Raw genomic sequence first — 16,127 nt, 5'->3', positions numbered from 1 at the left:
AAAATAATCTTAATCCATTTTCAAACTAAAAATAACATTGATTGTTCACTTCTAATAAAATTACAAAAAGCACGATTACTACAATCATTTATAATCATTCTTCACATTCATACTCTCTAGATCGTTAATGTTTTTGGTCTCTGAAAATTTTACATTTTAATTTTCTTACAATGACAAATAACTCTAGTATTAGTTATAAACAAGAATATACTGTAATAATAAACTAATTTAGTTTGTTTTGTATGTTTGCTAGAAAAGAATACACTAAGTGGAATTGGTGGAAAAGATAATCTTGTAATTGAATGAATTAATTTTTACTGTGAAGCACTAATTATTGCTAAAATTAAAGTTTTTATTATTTGTTTTCACAATAGAAAGGCTTAAGTATTTATTTTAACACAGAACAATTAACCAATGTCACAAGGAAGAAATTACGCAACAGTTGGTACTGTCAGTAGAGTAGTCTCTTCAAGAGATAACAGAAGAAAAGAATCACAATACTTAAGACATATATCATGTCCTTAAAATGCCATAATTCAGGCTTACAAATGCCCAAGTGAATTGTAGCTTTGCAGATTTTCATTTATTTATTCATCTGATTCTTTCATCTATTAAGAACCTTTCTGTGGTATCTATCTATCCATCCATCCATCCATCTATGGATTTTCATGGTCTTATGTAGCATTGAAATAATTAGGGAATTAATTAGTAAAAAGAAATTATAGCAGATTAGTATAAGATATTTTATTCAGTATTTTCAATAATTCTCCCCAATGAAGGGAATAAATTATTTCATTAAATTAGAAACACTATTATAGTTTCAGGAATTTAAATGAAAATGTGTTACTTAGAAGAGTAAATTAAGGATGTCATTTATAAAAGAAATCTTATTTTGATGATTACATATACAAGGCAATTGCCATGCACTTGAACTGATGTCTCAAAAACATTCAGTGATGTTCATGAATAAATATTCTAGTGTCTTAGAACAGAAATTGAGAAAAGAAAACCACTGACATACATAGAGTGTCTCTTTTTTTCAAGTGACCCAATTTCACCTATTTTTCTCTGCATTTCGCTATATTTCTGGAAAGCTGTCATCTACTAATATAGCTTCTTTAATGAGAGCTATGTCAAACCATGTCAGACGTGTTTTGCCTTATCTTTCTTTCCTTGCAGCAGTTCATAAAAAATGAATACCATCTTTTTCTTCATCTAAGAAATATAAATAAAAAGTATTTTATTTCAATGAATCATTTTTCCCCTTGAGTTTTCTTTAAAACTGAAGTAAGACTAAGAAATATCTTAAGAGCAAAACTCAATTATTAAAAATATGTGACTTCAAGACAAAAAAAGATTTGTGGTTCTATGAAGCGATTTCTCTATGAACTACATAGGTTTGTCCACATATCGCGTCTTCCTAACTCCCCAAGTGCGATCCATCCAGCAGCTGCAAAGCAAGATGCCAAACTCTTAGCAAATGCTTTTTTCTCCCCAGCAGCCTTTGAATTCTTGCCTGGCTCCTTCTTCTGGCTTGTTTCCTGGTGGTACTATTAGTTGCCAGGAAAAGTTGAGGGCCACAGCTGCCTGTGTTTCTTTAATCATATTCTCCACGGGTTCTTGTGATCCAGAAATATTTCTTCGGATGGGGAATCCCCCTGAGTGGCAAAAAGCTTAAAAGACTCTTGCTATGATGCTGTGTAGCTGCTCAGGCTACAGGGCCAGAGTGAGGAATTCTAGTTTGATGTCTTGGCTCTGTAACCAGGTGCCATAGGATCCAAACAAATTATTTCACCATCCTGAGTATTTCTACCTTGGACTTTACTCCAGCAAAGGGGTATAAAGGATACTGCCCACTCAGGTTTCAGGAACAGAGGTCTTATCTCTGCTGGTTTAAACTTATCTGGATTTTATAACATCTACAACCATACAGCTGGGGTTGTATAGCTACAAGAGTGACATGAATCACCTTTTGAAACATTAATATTGGTTGAAGATTGTGTGGAATAATTTTTTATATCAAACATTTTTCTGTATTAAAGAGAATAATGCAAAACTCATATAAATTTTTAAGATAAAACATGAGTCCTCAAGGAAATTTACTTGTGGTAGATACTTGAAGAATTCATCTACTTAATTTGGAAAAGTGACAGAATCCCTAGGTTGCACACAGGCTGAAGTTTGCTTTTGCTTTGGTGTCCTGATTTTGCTGATAGAAAATATAAAGTACTCCCAGTAAAGGCAGATATTTTGGTGCCCTGGAAATAATAAGAATTTAAAAAGCGTGGTATGAACGACGACTGGTATTTAGACATTTATGTCCAGATTTTATTATGGAAATAACTTATAACTTCTAATCCAGGCACACTTTAAGAATAGGGAGAGTGTTTCCCCACCAGGAAAACAAATTATTATTATTACTATTTTGAGACAGAGTCTCACTCTGTTGCTCAGGCTGGAGTGCAGTGGCATGATCTTGGCTCACTGCAACCTCCTTCTCCCAGGTTCAAGTGATTCTCCTGCCTCAGTCTCCCAAGTAGCAGAGATTACAGGTGCACACTACCATGCCCACCTAATTTTTGTATTTTTAGTAGAGGCGGGGTTTCAGCATGTTGGCCAGGCTGGTCTCAAACTCCTGATTTCAAAGGACCCGCCCGTCTCGGTCTCCCAAAGTTCTGGGATTACAGGCATGAGCCACCGCACCTGGCCTAGGAAAATAAACTGTTTTGGAGAGCAGTCTTTTTTATTTACTTCATTTAATTTTTTTTTTTTTTTTTACAAATCTGTATCTAGAGCGCCATAAAAAGTTCTATGAAAAAATAAGGATAATGATGATAATAATAAGGATGTCACTTATTATCAAGTTGAACCCTCCACCTCCTGAGCTCAAGCGATCAAAAAAGGTAACATTGCTCAAGCAATTAAAAAAGGTAACATTTTATCAAATATTTTATGGTGACTGCCTCTTTTGTAAAACTAAACATTCAACGTGAAATCCACACCTAACTTAAAATGTGTTTATCATCTGTCTCCACCCACTGGAATGTAAGCTCCATGAAGGAAAGGATGATCTTGTTCATTTTGTTTACCAATGTACCTTGGGGACTTGGTGCATAATAGAAGCTCAGCAAATATTAAATACATGAATGAGTGACTGGTCAACTTATCAGTTGGCTTTGGCAGCCTTCTGCCTCCTCATAAGCTCCTCCTTTCCCTCTTGCTAAAAACCAGTTGATTTCCTACTTTTAAAAAATATGGAACCAACTTTTCTTTCTAATTCTTTGTCTCTGCAAGTTTTTCTCTACAAACCAGCATCATCCAATAGAAATATAATGTGAGCCACATATATAATTTTAAAAGTGTCTAGTGTCCATTTAAGAAGTAACTATGAATAAAATTAATTGTAATAAAATTTAATCCAGCATATCCAAGATACTATCATTTTAACATGTAATTATACAAAAATTATTGATGAGATATTGACATTTTTTGTACTCAGATTTCAAAATCCAGTGTGTGTTTTACATATAGCTTGTTCTAGACTAGTCACATTTTAAGAGCTCAGTAGTCCATATAGGCAGCAGCCACATATTGACAGCACAGGTCTATACTCTGTATTTCTCCAGTCCTCAAGGTAGGAAATATAACCACTATTTACAGGCAAACTCCATTGCCATTGCACGATATCAGTCCCCTCCCGAAATACAAGGGCCATTGTTCCTATAATTTTTGCTTCTTCTGATTTCATTTTAAATTAATCATTTGAACTGATTCCTTTCTCTCTGAGGACATTTCAAAGCTTTGCAGCATAAATGGCAGGATTAGGTACTCTTAGTTTTTACTTTTCTTTTTTTTTTTTTAAAAAAAAAAAAACCCTCCAATATTTTACTCATAGAATCTATTTTCCAAGGCTGTAATCATTTTTATCATTAGGTTCTTATCAATTTCTCTTCATTTTTATGTGAACAGAGCAATCAAAACTGCACATGAGTGTCCAAATACTAGCAATTATTTATGTATACTAAGAAAAATTAAGGATAATGTTCAATATTAGTACTTTCAGCAAGATGGCTAGTCTAAACTATTTTATTATAGTCCAAATAGAATCCTTTCATAGGAATGTTGATTTTGTATGATTATCACTTTGTAATATTATTTTCTTGACCTTCAGTTAGATATTTTAGTATTTTATTTAAAAATCTTGAACAGTGATATGTGTAGAATACCACTCAAGAGTGTAAACATTTATCTCCATGACCTATATTCATGAAACAATAAAATAATTACGAGTCACAAAATTTATGCTTAGCAATGTTCAACAATCATTAAATTTAATCTAGAACCTACACCCATTGACCCTTCCAAAAAGATACTAGTTTCACCAAGATCTTTTAAAAATTAAGGAATTCATGCTTACTTAAATATGTATTCTCTGCTATTTTGTTACAAGACAATAAATTTCATTTTCAAAAAAAAGACTTAAAGCATATGTAGACATTCTTGTACCTAATGTGATAGATTTTCGCCAAAATCAGATACCCTTTAGAAAATTACTTTGAAAATCTAGACACATAAACTTGAAATGCAAGCCAGTCAGTTGAAGAAACTGCCCAGTCTAAGATCTGAGAATGATGGAGCAATATAGAAGATAAGTTAACAAAAAAATAGGCTATTCTGCTTGACTGAATAGAAATGGAATGTTTTAGAAGAATGGAACTCTTGTACCTAATCTTGTATAAGAAGACGTGGGATGTATATAGTTAATTCACTTGTTTATGGAGTGATGATTTGCTTAATTATCTCATTTCCTTTTTACAATAAGAAATCTAAAAGCTAAAGCCCACGTAAGTATTTTATATAAGGAAGAGTGTTGGTGTCCACAAAACATATAATAACTGGTGTATATCTTCTGCAAGAACAAAATACACAGATAGCAGCCACTGACATCATCACTAAAAACAGACAACAATAGCAACAGCTACACGAATTGGTGTCATGCTTTTGGCAATATTTACTAAGTTCTTTTATACTGTTCATTTCTTTCCTTTGATTCTACTTCTGGAAATCTGTCCCAAGGACACAATGTATGTCCTTGTATATCTATCAGCCTACATTTTTACATACAGCATATGAAGAAAATCTCTTTACACATAGAGAGGCAGCACAGCCTGGTGGCTATGGGCATAGTCCCTGGAGTTGGAGAGCCTGGGCTTAAATCCTGACTCCACTACTGGCCAAATGCGTGATGTTGAGAACTTACTTAAGGCCCGTGCTTCAGCTTCCTCATCTATGAGATGAAGATAATCTTTGTATCACACAGGGTCTTCATGAGGATTAAATGAGGTAATAAGTGTCAATCACTTTATTAGTGAATTTGATAAATGTTGGCTGTCACTATTAATATGTTTATAATGGGGATGATTAAAAATAAGAAAAAGTAGGAAGAGCACCATTGCTCTGCAATAGGAGACCGGGTGCATGAGCTCTGATATATACACTCAAGGATAGAGTCATGAATTTTTTTTTTTTTTTTTTTTTTGAAACAGGATCTCACTCAGTCGCCCAGGCTGCTGGAGTGCAGTGGTGTGATCTTGGCTCACTACAACCTCTGCCTCCCAGGTTCAAGTGAGTTTCCTGCCTCAGCCACCCGAGTACCTGGGATTACAGGCGCGTACCACCATGCCTGGCTAATTTTTGTATTTTTAGTAGAGATGGGGTTTCACCATGTTGTTCAAACTGGTCTCAAACTCTGGACCTCAAGTGATCTGCTTGCCTTGGCCTCCCAAAGTGCTGGGATTACAGGCATCAGCCACTGCTCCCAGCCTAGTGTCATTCAATTTCACCATATCATATACACTGTTTAGCACAGGAACTAACTCATACAAGTGTTTAGTGAAGTCTGGATTTCACTGTGAAATATTCAAGATATCCATTGGGTTACATTTCAATATAACTGAAACTGGGACATATCTTATAGTCAAGGGTGTGTTACAGTTTAATTGGAAGTGTGTGATGCATCTCACATTTGGTGCACTCTGTGCTCAACAGAATAATGGCCTCCCAAAGACGTCCATGTCCTAATCTCCAAAAGGTGTCAATGTTACCTTACACAGTAAAAAGGAACTTTGCAGATGTGGTTCAGTTAAGGACCTCGAGATGTAGAGATTATCCTAGATTACCCAGGTGAGCCCAATGTAGTCACAAGGGGGCCTTACAAGAAGGAGGCTGGAGGGTCAACGTTAGTGGTAGGAGATGTGATGGTGGGAACAGAAGTTGGAATGATATGAAAAGAAACCATGAGCCAAGGAACACATGCAGCATGTAGAAGCTGAAAATGGCAAGGAAATGATTATCCCCTGAAACCTCCAGAAGGAACCAGCCCTGTCCATATCCTGATTTTAGCACTTCTGACATCCAAAGCTGTGAGACAAGTGGTGTTATTTTAAGTAACTAGGTTTGTGGCAATTTGTTACAACAGCAGTAGAAAACTAACACACAGTCTTCATCTGAACAAAGAGAGGTCCTTTTTGACTTCTAGGCACATGTTAGGCTCTCAGTGCACTTGAGTTACCACTTGACCGCATAAGAGGCAGTCAATATAAAGCTATTGAATGAATGTTGAATAGAATACAAACATTAAAATGATGTTTACAAAGCCATCATAATAAAACAGAAAAATGTTATTTAAAAAAGAATACCTATTTGTATTACAGTGAAATCACCACTGTGTTAAATGGGCAAACATCAAATTATGTACATACAAATTCCAGAAGAAAATAAGTTAAACTATTCATAGTCATCATTTCTGTATGCTGGAACTATAAATGACTTTCTTTTTTTCTTCCTTTTACATTTCTGCATTGTCTCAATTTTCTACAAAGAATGGTAACACTTTCATAAAAGAAGAAAGCAATTTCATTTCAAAAGTAGATAGGAATATAATATGGAACACAAAAGGCAATGAAAAGAATGTTGTTATATTCAGTTCCCTCATTTATGCAACAACAATTCTAATGTAACTAATAATTCAAAAATCTTAAATTCATATGTCTGCATATCACAAACTTCATGGTCATCGTGGATCTGTTTTGATTTTGCAGACAGTGGTCAGTTTTAATAATAGTAAATTTATGATTATCACCTCCAAAAATCAGCTGCTGACCAGCCACTGTGAGCCACATGACCCCAGCAGCCTGTCAGATAGGTAGTGATTTAAGCAGACTCTGGCAATTGACTCCACAGGAAGGAAAAAAAGCCAAGAGGAGAAAAGCTGGGAGACCTGCTGAATGAATCTGCTTCACTTACATGTGAAAAGAAGAAAGTTATTCTTAGAACTATGGCTCTTTGACCTTGGATAAGTCATTCCACTCTTCTGAGCCTCACTCAGTCTCTCCTTTTGTGTGAGAAGAGTATAGAACTAAATTATCTCTAAGATTCCATCTAGCTCTAATATCCTATAAATACATGCATATGTATACACATGCAAACACTCCACACAAAAGGACATACAGGCTCTGAGACATAAGACAATGAGACTAATACTCAAAACAATATTCCACTATTTTGCAGTCATACGGGGGTTGCTTTGAACCAGCTTTAACTAGATCTTTCATACTATGCAATTTTCTGCTAATACCATCACCATCAGATATTTCACAGTGTCTTCTTTTTCACTATGTCAGAAAATAAACTGCACAGTTTGAAAAGGCTTAAACATGTGAGGGGTTACAGCAATAGCAGCAGCCTGAGGTCTGGCTAGTCCCTGAGGCTTTCTAGCTTGTCACTCAGCAGCTCTTTGAAGAATGCATTTGTACCTTTGAGAAGGTTGTCGACTTTCCTCCAAGAAAACCAAGCACATTAACAGAACTTAATAACAGATTTCCAATTCAAGGCAATGCCTGATAATATCTCAATTACTGATATCAAATGAAGATGCCATTTCTGAAATATGTTTTATATGAAATTTCACTGGAAGTCTGAAATGTCCTAGGATATTTATTATGAATATTTTTCCAGGAAATATTGGCAGAATCTCTATTTTTCAAAGGAAACGTAAGTGATTTAATCCAAATCTTAAGGCACTTACAAGTCTTGAAGGGTGGAATAAATCATGCGCATACTGAACTCTAATGCAAAACAGAAAGATGAATGCCAGAGAAAGGTAGGGGTGTATCCCTGCAGATAGAGTCTCAGAAGAGAAAGAGATTATACCCAGCTGCCAAGGCAGGAAGATGGTCTAGAGAAGCTTATGGGGTACACAGTATCAAAGGCCATTTGGCTCCTGAATTCAAGAACTAATACGGGAAGGGAGGATTTTTTTTTTTTTTTCCCTAGGGCCTCACTCTATCACCCAGGCTGGAATGCAGTGGCACAGTCACGGCTCACTGCAACTTTTACCTCCTGGGCTCAAGCAATCCTCCCATTTCAGCCTCTCAAGTAGCTTGGACTACAGGCATGCACCACCATGCCCTGTTCATTTTTTTCTTTTATTTATTTATTTATTTTTTTGTAGAGATGAAGTTTCACCATGTTGCCTAGGCTGGTCCCAAACTCCTGGGCTCAGGCAATCTGTCTGCCTCAGCCTCCCAAAGTGCTGGGATTACAGATGTCACCGTACCTCACCAGGAGGAATTTTTGATGGAGGAACTAGAGTGAGCAATGTCTTTGTGACATGGAGAATTTGGGCTGTGTACAGAGACAAAGCGTGAAATTTGACAGAAATGCCAACTCCAGATTACGGAGCCAAGGGAATAAAGATTGACATGACACAAAAGATAAAGAGTGCCAAGGCCTTGAGCCCCCACAGAAGGAAAAGGAGATGGCATTTTCTTCTACAGACAGTTGCGAGCCATCTAGGGCGTTTAAGCAATTGTTTGATTTGCATTTATTCACCCCTCCCCATTATAAGGGGCATAGGTAATTTTAACTCCATAGTTTAAAAGGCATTATAATTTCTCGCTCAACAAGTGAACATAATTCCAAGCAACCTTTCCATGTGTCATAAAATGAATAATTCTAATTATGTGTTTGAAATTCTGCAAGAGAAGATTTCCTTTATTGCTTTAGTATTTCTAGTTCTATTTGGTGTTGGAAGAGGAGTGGTTCCATTCAGATGTTAGAGTCAAAGGTGCACATGTGGCTGGGCACAGTGGCTCACACCTGTAATCCCAGCACTTTGGGAGGCCAAGGCAGGAGGATCACCTGTGGTCAGGAGTTTGAGACCAGCCTGGCCAACATGGCGAAGCCCTGTCTCTACTAAAAATACAAAAATTAGCTGGGTGTGGTAGTGCTTGCCTGTAGTCCAAGCTGCTCGGGAGGCTGAGGCGCAAAAATTGCCTGAACCCGAAGGCAGAGGTTGCAGTGAACCGAGATCGCACCACGGCATTCCAGCCTGGGTGACAGAGTGAGACTCTGTCAAAAAAAAAAACAAAACAAAACAAAAAAAACACCTGCATATGCATAGGGACCAGGAAACCCAATCTTCTGGAGGACAGAGGTGACTTGGTCACAAAGACACACAGACTGTATCCACTGGTCTCCAGGCTTCCTCGTTTCAGCCTTTCAGACCCCAGGGCTTAGCCATGGCTCCTTATGAACAGCCCCTTGTCTTCCCACCCGTTTACTCCTCGGCACTGGCACCAAACCTACATTCTGTACATGAAGACATAACACTTATTCAGCATGGTGCTCTCGTTGTGTGTCTGAGTGTGTGGATATGTGTGTGTGCATTTATATATAAATGTACAAACATACACACATTATGCAAAATGGCAACAGCACATACCATTATTTTATTTTTATATCTGTCATTTTGTAATGAAAACCATATTTTTTTCCAAACGGTTTGTGAGCATTTTGAGAAGAGGCCCATCATATTGTATCATGCACACAGCCAATACTCAGCATTTATTGAGCAATTAACTTAAGCTAAGTCTTTAGCCTCCCAGATACGTAGTATTTCCTCCTAGGACAAGGAGTACAGCTGGTTAACATACTTGGTATAAAAGGACCAGAAAGTATGGTTCCCATTTTCTTTTAGATCTCAGAAAGACAAGATAGTTTATGTCTTTAAAAGCTCCTGAGATAAGGTAACCGAATCCATCATCTGAAAGCAATCTATCAATATGTACGTGAGTGCATGGGTGACAACATCCATGTGTGTGAAATAGGAAAGCTCGAAACTGAAAAATGGAGAAGTCATGTGGTAAATATTAAATCCAGGCGGTGTTAGCAAATGGATACAGTTCATCAACTGGCACGGTTTTCATGTGTTAAACTCAACACTTACCTCAATAAAGAAGATGCTGGCTGCTGATGTTGGGTGGTGATACATATAGACTGTCACAAGAATGGCTGTGGCTACAATGAGGACCAGGATGAGGATTCCAACGATGAGGCCAGCGTGGAGGGTTCCACCTTTCTTCTCAGCTGCACTGTCATCTGTAGAAGCTGAAAGAACATCCCAGCTGTCAGGACCTTCATGAGTTTACCCTCAAGTTAGCATTTTCATTTGAGGAGATATTTGTGTTTTTAATAAAGTACGACTGGATCTTTACTTCCTGGACAACTTTTCCACAACACCAATTTTACAGGTGAAGTGCTGTTTATATGGGCAATGAAGAATCCACAGGATTCATGAGTAAAAATACATTTATCACTGTGTTTTATTTTTATTTTTTGAGATGGAGTTTTGCTCTTGTTGCCCAGGCTAGAGTGCAATGGCATGATCTTGGCTCACTGCAATCTCCGCCTGCTGGGTTCAAGCGATTTTCCTGCCTCAGCCTCCTGAGTAGCTGGAATTACAGGTGTGAGTCACCACACCCGGCTAATTTTGTATTTTTAATAGAGACGGGATTTCACCATGTTGGTCAGGCTGGTCTCGAACTCCGCCCGCCTCAGCCTCCCAAAGTGCTGGGATTACAGGCGTGAGCCTTTGCATCCAGCCTCAACAGTTCCATGACCAATTTACCTCTTCGTTATTTTTACCCTTTGCCTCTATGTTGTAAACTTTTTTTGTCTATTAAACTTCATTTAATAAGCACTGATTTCTTTCTTTTATTTTACCTTTTTTTAAAGAAAAACCAAACATAGATGTCTGTAACAATGTGTGGTCCACATGAACTGATGGAATTCCAGATAAAGTGGAGAAACATGACCTCCTAATTCTTTCCACCTCCCCTCTACATTTTTATTGCTGTTGTTTACTCTTTGCTTGAGAACCGTTTCTGGTGTTCAGTAATCCTTCTCCAAATCTAGTAAGGCTGAAAATTCTAAAGATTTCCCTTATGTAACAGAAATTAATTAGTGAAAGAAGATCAAATTTAGAGTAATTCATTATACAATAGCTCATGTACACTGTGTCAGGGATAGTTGTATTGCTTTCCAAGTACCAAACCAACAACCCTAAGAGGTAGGCACTATTATTATTTCTGTTTTACAGGTAAGGAAATTGAGGCACAGGATAATTAAAAAATGAGCTAGGGTTGCAAAATTATTAAGGTAGAACTGAGTTCACACACCAGCAGTCTAGCCTCCAAGTCTGAATTCTGGACCTCTGATCAATGCCTCCTCAATGAACCCTGGGCTGTAGGTCCTGCTATTTCCTCTTATTGCAGGTTGTGAGTTCTTCTAGCAAATAATTCTGAAAAGAATCTGGTAATTTCAAGCAAAGAAAAACTAATGTAAAAAACAGTTAAAGAATTAACACTGGAGCCAGGCATGGCGGCTCACGCCCGTAATCCCAGCACTGTGGGAGGCGAAGGCAGGTGGATCACCTGAGTCAGGAGTTTGAGACCAGCCTGGCCAACATGGCAGAAACCCTGTCTCTACTAAAAATACAAAACATTAGCCAGGCGTGGTGGCAGGCGCCTGTAATCCCAGCTACTCAGGAGGCTGAGTCAGGAGAATTACTTGAACCCAAAGGTGGGGGTTGCAGTGAGCCGAGATCCTGCCACTGCACTCCAGCCTGGGTGACAGAGCGAGACTCCACCTCACAAAAAAGAACGAACATTGCACCTCCAAGATGACAGACGCCATGTCTTTGGGCTGGGTCTTAGGTCAGTACCTGCCGTCATAAACATTTTCATCCATATTTGGTGAGAAGGGTGGAGGAAAAGAGAAGAAGGAAAAAGATAAAAATAAAGGCTTTTGGAAATAGGTTACAGTATTAGAATGACCACATCGCCAATAAAAATCAAATGAGGCTATAATAAATGACCTCATCTGTCTGGTCTTCAGTTAACCTTATCTCCAAAACGCAGTTAATAACAGTAATTACCCCACAGGGTTGATGTGAGAATTCCACATTCAATACATATAAAGTTCTTAGGAGAGTACCTGACTCATAATAAGCACTTAATGAATATTGAGATATTATGTTATTATCGTACTTTTTATATGAGGCAGGTTGAGAGAAATTATACAGTCAGATTCATGACAATGTATAAACTATGATTTTGCCCTTAACATGTGTTACTTTTAAAAGTTTGGCCTCATTCTTATGTATGCTTGTATTATTGCATCTTGTGGACTTGGCTATTTTCTTATTTTTATAAGAGTATGACACATTGCTTTCCTGGGAAAATAGGATTAACTGAAAATGTGACTTTAGGGAAAATGTAGCAAAAATATCTACTTGAGTCAAAAACGAAGACTTGACTGTTTCTTCAAATCCTTCCCTCCCTCTTCCACTCGTCTTTCCATCCCTCCATCCCTCTCTTTCTTGCTGTTCTTTATCCTCCCTTTCTCCATCCATCCATCCATCCATCCATCCATCCATCCATCTATTCACCTGTCCAGTGTCTGATTCTATTTCTGGGGTTTGTCTTTGGGATGGGTTTTAGGTCAGTATCTGCCATCATAAACAGTCCTTTATACACAGCATGCCAAGTTTTAGCCTCATAAATTTCAGCCTCACTTCTTCTTCTTTTTATTTTTTATTTTTGAGACAGGGTCTTGCTGTCACTCAGGCTGGAGTGCTGTAGTGTGATCTTGACTCACTGCAGCTTCGAACTCCTGGGCTCAAGTGATCCTCCTACTTTGGCCTCCCAAGTAGCCAAGGCTACAGGCATGTGCCACCATGCCTGATTAATTTTTTTGTACAGACAGATTCTCACTGTATTGCCCAGGCTTGTCTTGAACTCCTGGGCTCAAGTATTCCTCCTGCCTCAGCCTTCCAAAGTGCTGGGATTACAGACATGCACCACTGCACCTGGCTTAGCCTTACTTCTTTTGTGTATGCAGGAATGGAGAGGGAAGATTAAGGTATTTGTGAGTTGACTTCAGGTTGCTACTTCCCAAATATGCTGGAGGACCAGAACCTGTTAAGGAGGCAGCCCTTCCCAGGAAGGAAGAAGAGGGCAAGGGTTATGTTTTACATAATAAGAGTCCTTGTCAGAAATAAAATTATTTTTTGTCTTGCAGGGCATAAGTTGCCAATTTTTGGAATATAACAATCAGAACCAGATTTGCACCTTGAGTGTGGTAAACCTCGCTACCTTTATTTAGACATAAATTCTTACTCTCCCAATTATTATTTATTCACACTTCCAATAATAATTTAGTTATATGATCTCCTTTTAAAAATGTTCCTTTACATTTCTGTTTTAGATGTCAAGACACCACAGCCATATCTAATAACGCAAGTTGTACAGAGTCTAGTTTATTACTAGCCAAATAACCATTTAATAACATTTTTGGATGACGATTATTTTAATAAAATAAACAGTTTTCATGGATCCTCAATACTAACTAGAAGACAAAATAAATATTTAGAGATCTCTGAGTATGACATGACTTGATGTGTTCTAACAGAGCAAGTCATTTAAGAAAAAATGTAGCCTATTCAATTCCAAAATATTACAAGAGTTTCTTTGTGTCACATATCAATGACTCTTTCGAAATGCTTTAGAGTGACCATCTGACTGGAGGGACCAAAATTGCACACATAACTTTGGAGAAAGCATTTTTCTACTCTCATATTATTTAACCTTTTTTTTTTGGCTGCTGCAATGATTCTACAATTTTCTACACAGTACAAACATCTCTATTCCAGCTTCTTTCTATGGGCTTTAGATGAGTGTATATTAGCAAGTATTATGATGGCTTAATTAGAGATTGTTAAATCTGAAGGTGCAGGAAGCACTTCATTGATATGCTTTGATTTTAAACTCTTTCACTAGTTGGTTTCCAGTTTAATATCATGCTTGATCAGATGGTACAGATTTTGCATATTTATGGAGATTTGCAGACAGAATTTAGAGTATCCTGCGTATATACTCAAAAGGATATAAATTATTCTACCAAAAAGACACATTATGTACATTGCAGCACTGTTTACAATAGCAAAGACATGGAATCAACCTAAATGCTCATCAACGGTAGACTGGATCAAGAAAATGTGGTCCATATACACTATGGAATTCTATGCAGTCTTAGAAAAAGAATGAGATCGTATTCTTTGAAGGAAGCAACATGGAAAGAGGTGGAGGCTGTTGTACTAAGCAAACTAACACAGGACCAGAAAAACCAAATACCCTATGTTCTCACTTGTAAATGGGTGTTAAACACTGAGTACATATGGACACAAAGAAGGGAACAACAGATACCAGAGCCTACTTGAGGGCAGAGGGAGGCAGGAGGGTGAGGATTAAAAAAACTACCTATTGGGTACTATGCTTATTACCTGGGTGATGAAATAATCTGTACAATAAACTCCCATGATAATTTACCTATAAAACAAACTTACACAGTACCCCTGAGCCTAAAATAAAAGTTAAAAAACATAGGCACCTCAAATGCAAAACTGAAATTTAGAAAGTTAAGTGCTTACTAATTCCCATAACTGAAGTTTAGTTCATGCACCTCAAGGGAAAACTGCTTGAGTATGCTCATTTCCCTCCTGCAGAAAATACAATAAACTAAGATGTCCATCTGTGGCTCGACTGATTGTTCTTTTATATTGGCAGATAGAAGTATGTCAAAGAGAATTCTGAACTTGCTTCAAGGACAAACTCAGTAAGCTTGATATGGTTTGGCTCTGTGTCCCCACCCAAATCTCTTCTTGAATTGTAATCCCTACGTGTTGAGAGAGGGACCTGGTGGGAGGTGATTGGATCATGGGGGTGGTTTCTCCTATGCTGTTCTTGTGATAGTGAGTTCCCATGAGATCTGATGGTTTGAAAGTGGCACTTCCCCCTTCTTTCTCTTTCTGTCCTGCCACCTTGTGAAAAAGGTGCTTGCTTTTCCTTCACCTTCTGCCATGATTGTAGGTTTCCTGAGGCCTCCCCAGCCATGCAGAACTGTGAGTCAATTAAAACTCTTTTGTTTATAAATTACCCAATCTCAGGGACTTCTTGATAGCAGTGTGAAAATGGACTAATACAAAGCTCATCAGAGTCTAGTAGGCTTTAGGGGAATATTAAAGAAACTTGAGAGGGAATCTAGTCTTCAGACCTAAACTCTTCCTCTACTCATACAAACATCTTATGAGCTTTCATTCATGTCCAAAAGCAAACAAAAACTAAACAAGCATCTTTCTCACATACTTAGTAAAACGTAACACACAGAGGAATTCAAATCTTTAGTCTTTGTTAAGCCTTACCTTGTGTATTAAAATAAGAGGGATTAATCAAGGGCAACAAGAAGCCATAAAATAGAGTCTCCAAACCAAAAATGGAAATACAAGAATATACTTTAAAAATCTCCAAAGTAAAGGCCTTTTTTTGCACTGTGCTTAAGACATTTTTAATATATAAATGAAGCAGAGAAAATCAATAGTATCGAAGATAATATACTCTAATCTGACCCAGTGAGTGTCATTGTTTTTCAACACTTTATGAAATGCAGATCAATATTTAGACACAGAGAAGACTGTAAGAACTGTCAATTCTATCAAAGTAATCTGCTATTTTTGGGAAAATTTTAGCTACCATAAGAGCAAAGACAACATATATATATATACATATATATATATATATATATATATATATATATATATATATATATATTTTTTTTTTTTTTTTCTTTTGAGACGTATCTTTCTCTTCTCTCACTATCGCCCAAGCTGGAGTGCAGTGGCGTGATCTCGGCTCACTGCAGCCTCTGCCTCCCAGGTTCAGGCAATTCTC

The 16,127-nt window shown here is 37.4% G+C and overlaps 1 protein-coding gene across 2 annotated transcripts in view; it reads right to left on the bottom strand.

Moving 5' to 3' along the window:
* The window catches only part of PLXDC2 (plexin domain containing 2), a 469,249-nt gene that overhangs the window by 35,875 nt on the left and 417,247 nt on the right, over window positions 1-16,127 (bottom strand). For both annotated transcript variants that reach the window (XM_055296706.2, XM_055296707.2), the window contains one exon: window positions 10,289-10,449. In XM_055296706.2, the coding sequence (XP_055152681.2) occupies window positions 10,289-10,449 (161 nt within the window). The remainder of the gene's footprint in view (window positions 1-10,288; window positions 10,450-16,127) is intronic.

Source organism: Symphalangus syndactylus, chromosome 10 (assembly GCF_028878055.3).
Source record: "Symphalangus syndactylus isolate Jambi chromosome 10, NHGRI_mSymSyn1-v2.1_pri, whole genome shotgun sequence".
Taxonomy (NCBI): domain Eukaryota; kingdom Metazoa; phylum Chordata; class Mammalia; order Primates; family Hylobatidae; genus Symphalangus; species Symphalangus syndactylus.
The sequence above is the reverse complement of the archived record's forward strand: the minus strand, read 5'-3'. Positions and strand labels throughout refer to the sequence as shown.